Here is an 11659-nt window from a genome sequence, read left to right on the forward strand (position 1 = left end):
TAATAGAGACAACATAGGACACCGAATTTCTTTTCCAACTTTGCTCTTATGTTATATCAATATTACAATTTTTTTTAAATTCAAACAAATATTTTTTTTAAATCTCGTCAATTCAAATAGCACTTTAGTCTTTCGATAATTTGTCAAATTTTATTTTAGTCCATCAATAATTAGAAAAAAAACTGTACATACATATATAACGTGTGCTGAGTAACTAGTATGTATAAATATTAAAGGCATGGAACAATAAGTGCACATCATAAAATTTAGGGGGAATCTGCCGACAAGTGAAAACGACTCCAATTTGTTTATAGTTATTGAAATATAAATCATAAGAATCACGTTATTATTATTTATCCATCACTATTGTTACCTTATTATCATTTTCACAATTTATTATATTTACAAAACTAGCATTCTTATCTTTTTTTTTTTTTTTTTATAAAAATAATAATTTTCTTGTGAGATCTAGCAGTGTTTTCATAATCGGACCGGTGATTGAATCGTTTTATATTAAAAAGGGTTCAACAGATCGGAACAAAAAACCATTATATTATATAAAATAATAATATATTATACTAAATGATATATTTTGACCGTAAAAACGATTTATAGAATTGTTCTGATTGGACTCATGATCGATTCTCAGTCGAATCGATCTATCCGATTTTAAAAACACAATATGAGATGACACAATCTCCACCAAAATAAAGTCTAAGATAAACAAAAAACAAAAAAAATAGCACATGAAAAGTTTTTTTTGTTTTTTAAAGGTTAAAAGAATTTTTAAACATCAAGATAGTTTTGTTTAATATATAATAATACTTTAACAGAATAAAAAACTCGTGAGATAATAATATATTACAAGTCTCTTGTATGAAGCAGTGACCTATTTTTAACACCACTGTGTTTCTTTATCCTTATGTCTAGGTCTTTTCTGGACACCAATCTTGAATCTTTTTACCAGCAATTTCCACTCAGATCTTTCTCCTACACCAAACCCATCTCCCTCTGTGTTCACAGATGTGATTGAAGCAGATCCCACAAAATGTGAAGCTCAAAGATCCCATCTTTTGCAGGAAATATTGATATGGGTGTTTGTGTTTCACCATCATTTTGTGTTTGAACATGAATCAGAACAGAACCCTTCTTATTTCCTCAAAGTTCTTGCACATAATTAGCATATAGTGTAAGAAACTTGGGATCTGTCTGTGTTTTTGTAGGATCCATTGATGTATTCTTCAGTGAAGCGCACCCTCCGCCCTCTGCACAGCATTTTACTGCTGATGGTGGTGGCCGCCACTCTCACTATTAGGGTGATGTTTCAGCAAAATGGATCTTTTCAACTGAAAAATGGAAGCACGCTTTTTAAAAACTCCCAAAAACCAATCTTCAATGCTACCCTTTTGAAATATGCTTCTCTTGACATTGGTGAACCCAAGATGAGGCAGGAGATTGGGGAGTTGTTGGAGGGAAATTTTCGAAATCGGGGCCGGCATATATCTTTTTTGTCTTCTGGTAAGTATCGTACTGATGCGAGGGTAAGATCAGGTAGAGGGGTTACTTTGCAGCTTCGTTCTCCGGAGTTTCGTCAATTGTGGTTGAGTTTTCGGCGGCATTTGGGTGATTGGTCGAGAAACCGGAGGTTTCACTCCGATGCAATTTTAGATTTGGTTAATGAGATCAAATGTGTGATTGATAAATACCATGGCATAAATCACGTGTTGGGCAAGAAATATAAAAGTTGTGCTGTGGTGGGAAATAGTGGGATTCTTGTAAAGACTGATTATGGCAAGGTGATCGATAGTCACGAGGCCGTTATTCGGCTGAACAATGCTAGGACCGCAAGTTTTGAGCAGTTTGTAGGATCAAGAACAAGCATTTCTTTTGTCAATAGTAACATATTGCACTTATGTGCGCGTAGGGAAGGTTGCTTTTGCCATCCTTATGGACAAAATGTGCCTTTGGTTATGTATATGTGTCAGCCTGCACATTTCTTGGATTATCTGGTTTGCAATTCTTCCCATAAAGCACCATTGATTATAACTGATCCAAGGTTTGATATGTTGTGTGCTAGGATTGTGAAGTATTACTCGTTGAAACGATTCATGGAAACGACTGCAAAAGACGTTGGCGAATGGGCACCAGCACATGAAGGATCGAACTTCCACTATTCCTCAGGAATGCAAGCCATCATGCTTGCTTTGGGGATGTGTGAAAAAGTTGGTATTTTCGGATTTGGGAAATCCAGTTTGGCAAGGCACCACTATCATACTAATCAGAAAGCTGAGCTTTCTCTACATGATTATGAAGCTGAGTATGATTTTTACCAGGATTTGATGGAAAAACCAGATGCTATCCCCTTTGTCTCAGATAAGTTCAAGTTCCCTCCTACCGTAATGTATCATTGAAAATTTTTTCCGAGACGCTGCTCGTGTGCTTGTATGGTGTATAGGTCAATTAGACGGCTAGATATTCCTATTGTGTCGTGCTCCACAGTGAGAACTGGGGGTATTGTTCTGTGACCTGTAGTGTCCAAGATGGTGCAGGTGTAAAGTTGAAATGAAATAAACCCCTTTTTGTCTGTTGAACTCTCTGATCTTAAGTTTAGTTCTTTTACTCGAAAGAAAGTGCACCTTCAGAACTCTCACTGGATTGGAATTCTGAAGGTGCGAACGGCAGTTTGTAGAAGCAAGGAGAGAGCAGATTTCTGTTATAGATGCTATGTAGTAGGTGATTTTACGGTTGTTGACTCCCTGTATGCCCAGAGTAGTTGTATTTGTACTACCTTTTTACATTTATTAATGAAAATAATTTCATTTAAAAAAAAAAAGGAGAGAGCAGATTTTTGGCTGCCTATTTCATTTTCTTGATGCATCTAGATATAAGTTATAACCATAAACATGTTGTGTAGATAGAAGTTTTGGTATTGCGTCCATGTGTATAAAATCGAATAATTCGGGTCCATTGCGCCCTTGAGATATCTTGGCTTGACAAGGGAGAACTTCATGCCTGTACTTGCCATAATTGCAGTAAACTATGGAAGAAACACCCAAAGGTCTAGTCGGTGACCTCCCTCCTCCCCTTATCAAGTAACATTAAATTTACAATCTTTGTGTCTTAATAATGTGATTTTAATAATGATATACTAAAATAAATTCTAATATTTAATAATAATATTATACAAAGTAAAAGACACATGTAACAGATGAACACCTATGCCGGATTCACTCCATATGATTTATCTTTCATGAATATAGTGGAAATTAAGAAAAATGAACAGCACATTAAGTGGCCATATTTTGTCTGCAATAACTTAACAGTTGAAACTTGAAACACTTGTTCCATATACCCCAAATGAATCCTTAATCCTAAACCTTCCAGTGAGCAAAACACACTGACAAAAGTTAGATTCACAGACCTTCCCTGTTTTTGAGGTAAAAAATAACCTCACCACTTGAGGTCGTTTTTGGGCTCCCACATCTTACTCTTCAAACTTCACGGCCACCAAAAACTGTATACTGACCTGGAAAGAGTAGATGAAACATTAAAGGATATGATAGAATTTTCTTTCTCGTGGGAACGTCTTAGATTATGCTTGGTTATATGTAATGTTTAGCCTTCCAACCTGTTGTGAATCATAGACTGCATATTTATTATACTCGAGGGGATTATCCTTTTGCTCCGATGGAATTAGTCGTCCACAAGGCACTTTAATATCATCTTTATAAAGGAAGTGTTCTGATTCATCTGTTCTCTTTAGGCCACACCCAATACTCCCAAGTTCTTCCCCTCGAGTGATGTTGAGTCCTACAACACAAAACAGGTGTAATTTGAATCAACAGTTGCAACCATTACCAAAAAACAAAGGCACTATTTGGTATTCACTTATATGTGTCTGGTGGCCCAGTCAGTTCGGTTATATGCTCGCCCAGTGATGCAACTGCCAAGACCAAAAAACCATGTAGCCTATCCGCTGCTGTGAAACTATACCTGGCTGCTTCTGCTGCAGAATCTGTACAAACTATAGCTTTGCAAAACTGCAAAACTGCAAAACAAAAGATAAAGAATACCAATGCAAGCGAATCAGTTACAAATATCCAGCCATCTAATTGAGTATGCCATTAACCTGCATTCGAAGTTATCTGTGATTTTCAAGTTATTTTACCCTGTACCTACGGGTAGAAGACACCGTGCATGCACGAATCTCCATGCAGATGACACAGAAAATTTGAACTTCGTGTACCTGATTATTGAAAAAGATATCATACAGAACTAGGATATTTCATTAAGTTACGATCACCCCAAAAGGAACAATAAGCCAAGATATCAATTCCTACCACACCATAGCAGAATTTTGTTTGGTAATTTCTTGATGTCCTCGAGAGAGAGGCATGCACTCAATTCCACAGAAAAAACATTCTCAATGGACACCCAAAACTATACTAGAGACATCATCAGAAAACACAGTTACTTTTGTTACATATACGATCTATAGCAAATGCAAAAGTGGGAAAGTGCATAATGGCAGTCCTACAATTTCTCCAACTTTGACAGGTTCATAAGTTCTCTCCAGAAATTTTGCTATCATCTTGTGATCTTCCGTTTCCTTTTCGATATTGAGCACACCGATTTCTTGTACAGGTCAAATAGAGGATCATCAGGAGTGGAGCTTGACATATCTCCTATGAGCCGTGAAGATGCATGGATATCTCTGATAGTCTCAAATGCAGATACAACCTGCATGGCTCTTTACAATTAGCTTCTGAAAAAGTCTTGCACAGACATGGCTAGATCCAGTAGGAGCAACCCAAGCTCCCCACAAAAAAAGGAAAAACTTTGGAAATTTTATCTATAATCACATGATCAGCAATATCATCAGGCTCTTGAAAATTATAAGGTTTTGTTGAAGGCATAATGTGAAGATTCTTTGGCTGAAATCGGCCCGCAAAGCTTCTCTTTCCCGTCCTGTTTCTTTGTGGGACTTGAGCTTATCTACAAATTCCAGGATCTCACTTTCACCTGAATTACCAGCGTGCATGAGAAACTACAACCCAAACATCTAAAATTGAAAGCAAGAGCAGAAGAAGAACTTACATGCATTTAAGAGGATATCAGTAACCGTGCCCAATGGAAGTTCAGTAACATCTCTCCCAATTTCAGTCAAAGCATACCTGCAGACGAATCAATATCTTTTACATCATAAACAAACAAGAGAAAACAACCGAAAATTGAATCTACTATGGATACTAACCTGTATATGCCCTGGCTGCATATAACTTTCAGAAGTTTTTCCACCTTTGGCTCAAGCTTACTAAAAGCTGCAACCCTGGATTGTCGGAGGCCCAAACCACCATGTCTAACTTCAACAACATCGTCCTACAAGAATTAAAGAACTATTGTGAAAATGGAGCCTTCTCTGTAAAAGGATTTGAATGTTTGTGCTCATTTTAAAAAACATGTTACAAAGGAAATAAAAATGCACCATATCAATAGGGAAAAGCTTATGCAGCTTCTTCTGGATTTTCTTCTCTCTTCCCCATGGCTCAAACTCATTTCCAGTTAACCCTTCAAAATGTTAAGCAAACTCCTTAGTGGCAACGTTGATCTTTTCCAACTCATCTACACACTCCTCTACACTTGCATTATCACATAAATTGCCTCTCTTCAAGTACATGTAAAGACCATCCTCAATCACATCGATCACTTGCATAATGCAATATCTGTTCCAATCTAAAAATTCAGTTGGTAACTTAACTCAATAATTTAAAACCCAACAAGAAATCAGAGGTATACTCATTCAATCATCGCACTAGGTCACAACTAGCAAAGGCACAATTGTACAAGATTCCATCCTTTTCCAATATTTTTCCACCATCATGCAACTAGGTGTCCTTGTGAACACCTCTCTTTTCATATACCTTAAGCTGAGATTAAGGAACCGAAAATTATTTAAATCAAACTGTTGGAACACTAAAGCAAGCTTAGCTCAAAATGAAGGGGTTGGAAAGAACCTGGGCAGTGATGGTTTCAAGAGCCTGCTCCTTTACATCCTGCTGATCCAATGGAACATCTCTTCCAGCTACAACAAGATTACAAAGCATGTCATAGGCATCCAAAGGCTGAGCCTCCTTTTTCTCAATACTGCAACTTAACCAAGATTCTCCCACAACTGGTATACCTCTCTCCCTGAGAATTTGTACCTTGGAACACTAGTAACATGTTCTAGAGGGCTGAAAAAAATATTAACTATGTAACGGTATCTTAACAAGGCACGAGATGCAGAAAATCCATTGCTGTTTCAATGTTTTATAAGCTGACGGATAAAAACAGAGTGGGGATAACAGAGCTAAATATGAACTGAATCTTTACTTGGACATTCACTTATCATTTCCAGAACATTTTTGGCGCATATAATTTCTTATGTCTGTATTTCTTACAGTGAAATAAATATATTATGACTTATCGGGCTTTGTAGGCCTTTTAAGTGTCCTTCAGAGTTTGTCTCTTATTGTGTTTGTTTTTCTTGTAAGGGACATAACATTTATTTTCCTTAATTTGTGGGCCGTTTTTCGTCTTGACGAGAGGTCCATTAGAAAAACAACATTTTCCTGTTTTATAATGATCTCATAAGTCATAAGCGTATTGACTAGCTCTTTAAGGCTGTCATCTATCTTATTCAAATTGAAGTTCAACATAACCCCGTCAAATGAGGAAGAGAAAGACAACAAATTTATGTCATCAAGTAACTTGTTAGGAATCACATATTTCAGGTCCACCACATTCTCAATGAGCCCAGCCATATGTACACCACGCTTATGGGCCAGAGCCCCATCTTGCATGCGTGTAATCATGAGCTCCTTGAAAGTGGTGTGCATCATTGTATGAGTTTCATGCACCATGCAACTCTTGCACGTGTATTCGAATGTCAGCAGCCTTCAACATTTCCTCAAACTGTCCCTACAGTTCATTTGACATAGAAGTGAGCATGTTACACTTTAGCTTGCATACTATGGTCCTACCATCTTGCATGCTTTGTCAATTCAGCAGGACTGACATTAGTGTCCATGCAATTTTCTTCGAATTCAGAACAATTTCCCAACCAGTCTTGAAAATTAGATTCGGTTAGCTTGTTAATAACAAAAATGTATCACGTGACGAAATCGAAAATATACTGATATGGAAACAGAAAATAGTTACTGATAATTTTAAAATAATTCTGATATATAAAATATGGATTTTTATTTTATAAATTTCCCTATCACTATTTTGACATTTCCACCACCCTCTGATGAAAAAGAGAAATCGTATTTCTTTAGTGGGCACGTAGAGCCCAATTAGACAAATATAATCCCGAATAATATAAGACAATTATAATTTATAAAAGGTAGAATTCAATTGCATCCCTATGCAACCTCCGCGTGTTTCGGCTCACATTTAATAAGAACCCAATAATATGACGCCGTTTATTTTCACATGTCAAACCGACCCATCAATGTTGAATTGTAGTAGACGGTCGCCACTCTCCCAATAATATGAGCCGAAGTCATGGGAGTTCCACTCAATTCACATCATATGTCTGGTGGAAGTCACAGCTTTCCGGTGTCTAGGCCTCCCCAATAATATGAGCCAGAAACTGTCCGCAGGTAGCGATCAACATTCAACCACGGTTGATGGAAGGCAAGAATAAATTAAACTCTTTTAATTTTTACTTTTGCGGTTTGATATAAATTTTGAATCTTATTTAAAATGAGAGATTTTAATTTTAAAATTGTCTCATCATTTTAATTTAAAATCGTGTGCCATTAATATGTATGTTTGTCGGATTCATGCAACTATATTATTTAATAATATACATACATGAATACTACTATATATCGCAAATATATCATAATATGAAATTCAACAATAAATAAAGATGATCGATTACCAACACAATTAGATCCATGTGAGCCAGACATGGATCCAGGTCCAAAACCTAAGTGAATTCAGGGATGCAAATGCAACTTATTACAAAAGCTTCCAATATTTTACATGTCTTCATCTTGTGCATTGGGCCCACCATCTTCCAGTCTTGATCTCCCACTATTTCTAATAATTACATTTAAATAGTCATGACACATAAGGGATACATCTCATGGGATAAGAACGAGCCATAAACCAAGCGCACTTTAATAATATCAAATATTAACAAAATGAATAAAACAGTAATTCCTAACATACACCTAACACATTGGTCAAGGCTCTCGATCATCTTCCATGCATTTAATATCATATATTAACATCAATTAATTAAACAAATTTAATTATTTGATTAAATCATGCATCTAATAATATTATCGCTAACCACCACAATTATTGAAGAATTAATAAATTAAATAAACACCTTTATTTAATTTTCAATTAATTAAACAATAATTGATTTCTTGTAAAACATATTTTTATCATAAATAATTAAAATCATATTCTAATTATTACCTTACAAGAAAATTATAAATTTAGCAAAATTTGATTTTAAGAAAAAATTGAACAATTTTCATAAAATATCAATTTTATCCAAAATTTTGTAAAATCAGAAAATCGCACCCTACGGCCGAACAATTCAAGCCCACGACCCAGCACGGTGGTCGAGACATTCCCGGGCAGCCGTTCGCACTACCCGCCCACTGCCCGATCATATCGGGCGTGCCCGCCCTGCGCGCGACGTGCGGAAGGGCGCACGTAGCATGCGCGCGGCCGCTGTGCGCCCCATGCACGCACGTTGTGTGCGCGGCACTGTGCGCGCGCACAGTGTACTGCTTAGAAAAGTTCCGGGTAGTCCAATTTTTTTTTTCTCGAAAATCTGATAAAAATAAAATTTTTATGGTGCATAAGTTTTCTGAAAAATTTTCTTGTGTGGTTAGAAATATTATTCAGCATGATTTAAAATCATACGATATAGAGAACCAGACTCTGATACCACTGTTGGGATCTCGTTTTTCTAGTGTCCAAAACGCAGCGGAAGTTTTAAAATTTTATTTTGACATTCAAAATATTTTTTGGACACTCGTATGGTTTAAATAAAATAAACATACAAAAGATTTTTAGTAATATACCTTTAGTGAATTAATTCACTCGGTTCTAACTACTCTGGTATTAGCGGACGTAGCTCTTGTTGTAAATCTCTACGAACATTTTCGATCTACTAATCCGGTCCACGACTGGAATATTTATTCCTCTTCCAACTTGTACTAGAAAGTATAGAAGATATTTTGCGTAGAGATAGAATACGAAAAAGAAATCGACTCAATACTGTAAGCCGAATTTTTCTTGCAAAATTTGGGATTTTTGAGGCCAACCACCGAAACCTTTTGAAAGAGCCGAAAGTAATGTTGTTCTTGCAAAAAACTTTCGGATGCTTTTATTCAAAATAGGAATCAAAATCCTTAATTTACTTAATTCATCTAATTAATTAAGTTAATTAAAGGTTCTAAATATATGCCATATCAATGCCAATCTCGATTTTAATACATATATATTGTTTTTTAAAAAATATCATGCATTAATTTATTATGTTTTGTGTGCAAGTTACTAAAATTATGGTATCATGAATATTTTCAGACTACATAAATTAATATCATATTTTATAAAAACTTAATGTGCTATAGTTTAACTCAATTAAAATATAATTTAATTATTAAAGTCCATTTGAACTTCAATAAATTAGCATGATGGGATTATATTCTTACAAGCCCATGATCCATGCTCTCATTACATTAATCTCATCATAATCTCGATTAGTTATCAAATATCATCAATGTGACAATTTCAACTTGTTTGTTATTATGATGCACACTTTAATTTCGAGATCATCAATGTCTAAATAAGGCAGGTGCACTCCCTTTGACTGTTTTAGCAGTCATGCTCTCAAAATTTCTATATTATTTATAAGCTTATCGATTGATCATATCAAACTTATTTCTTATAAATTCAACTCATTGAATTTATTATCTCAACGGGAACAAGTAAACCAGTAATTGTGTGACCCTCAATGGTTCAGGGATACAGCTAGCCGTGAGTTCACAACTCTTTGTGATTCAAGACATAATCCTTTATTCGGGCTTACCATAATTTGTCACATTATGTATCAACTATTGATCATGAGAATGTCAGAAATCATATTTCTGATTAAACCCATCGAATCATGGTAAGAGCGTCTAGTAGTATCGTCCCATGATTCCCCAGGTATCACTGATAGTGCCAGCAAGAATCAGTCGATTATGATTAACGTACAGTACGGTCCCTTCATCTCATATATCCCGATCGAATATGCAACCATTGGTTCATCGAGGGTTGCATAATAATTCGATAACTATGTGACACATATTTGAGAATAAATAGTGGCATCGTATGTACAATTGGAGAATTCCTTTTCTAACATACATCTCATACTCTAGCTAGAGATTCCACATATTATTATTTCATCATATCATATAGGATATCCACACCCGTAGGTGAGCAGTGAATTCACGACTACAATGCACCGGATCCTACATGTGTCGCAACTGTACCTAATCTCGCCACCTGATGACCCTCCTGGAGTTGATAAACGAGTCAAATCACAGCCCTAGCATATAGAGCCTCAGTATTATCCCGGGTCGTAATAACTAATGGTGTACAATCATAATCACATACTTATCCTCTCGATGAATGATAACCACTTGGAAAGTCCGAGGGAGGGTAGTTCGGTATAATCATCATATGACCACCCATCTGCATGTTTGGACATCTCTATGCCCTTACCAAGAATACACTATAAAATTAGGTTATCACTTGCTGCGGATCATGAGGAAGCGAGTAGCCATGGGACTAATTTAGGGTGGATCTGAGGATTGTGAATATTATGGAATTACACATTCCGAGCAAATTAATATCCATTTGTGGCATTCTATATATGACGATTTTCCGGTCTGGGTTCATCTAACCTTATGTGGAGTTCGAGTGCAGAATGCGCAATATTATTGGAAATTTATGTCATTTGGCCACTTCTGTCTCGCTTCAAGAGAGGATCTTTTGTGGACCTATTTTGTTGGGTATCTAATTTTGAGCATGCTGATGATCGTGACGGTTTGGTGGAATGTGTGGATGGAGAGTAACCGGATTGTGTTGGGGCCCAACATACAAACGTAGCATGTGTCATTGCAAGGGCTGGTCGCACATATGGATCTATTTTCGAAGCAAGCAAAACACCAAGTTTAGAATACCTCGCTCTCTTCCCATGTAAACATTTCGGCGTCCACCATCTCTTGGTGTGTTAATCATGCACTTATTATTAGGCCAAAAGTCAATTCTGTTAGCAAGACATCTTTATTATATTCGTTGTAGCTCAGAATGAACTTACTTAGATGTTAGGTGTTCATGAGTCTAAGGGGTTGTGTGTCTATTGGTTGACATAGTTTCATAGCTCTTAGAGATCAATATTACCATTTCGTACCGTCGGTCCTGTCCTCGATAGAAATAGTATTACCCATTAAGATTTGAGGTCGCTATTTTACGATTAAGCTAGCCAACCAGATCAAGAGACGGAACATTAACAGCTTGACGCACAAAAATTTCTCGAGAAGTCACACATCTCAGTGCTACTCTTATTCATATACGCTTGACCCAATATGATATAATA

The 11659-nt window shown here is 36.2% G+C and overlaps 2 protein-coding genes and 1 pseudogene across 2 annotated transcripts in view; 2 read left to right on the forward strand and 1 right to left on the reverse strand.

The window, feature by feature from the left end:
- Positions 1–867: 867 nt before the first annotated feature.
- On the forward strand, positions 868–2776 carry LOC140979556 (beta-1,6-galactosyltransferase GALT29A-like). Its single transcript, XM_073444997.1, has one exon. The coding sequence runs from the start codon at positions 1233–1235 to the stop codon at positions 2409–2411; it is 1179 nt and encodes a 392-aa protein (XP_073301098.1). The 5' UTR covers positions 868–1232; the 3' UTR covers positions 2412–2776.
- A 42-nt stretch (positions 2777–2818) lies between these two features.
- On the reverse strand, positions 2819–6842 carry LOC140979105 (protein ADP-ribosyltransferase PARP3-like; annotated as a pseudogene).
- The window catches only part of LOC140979388 (uncharacterized), a 48765-nt gene continuing 43576 nt past the window's right edge, over positions 6471–11659 (forward strand). The window contains exon 1 of the mRNA XM_073444758.1: positions 6471–6474. The gene's annotated coding sequence lies outside the window, so the exon portion shown is untranslated. The remainder of the gene's footprint in view (positions 6475–11659) is intronic.

This window comes from Primulina huaijiensis, chromosome 6, assembly GCF_012295235.1.
Source record: "Primulina huaijiensis isolate GDHJ02 chromosome 6, ASM1229523v2, whole genome shotgun sequence".
Lineage (NCBI taxonomy): Eukaryota > Viridiplantae > Streptophyta > Magnoliopsida > Lamiales > Gesneriaceae > Primulina > Primulina huaijiensis.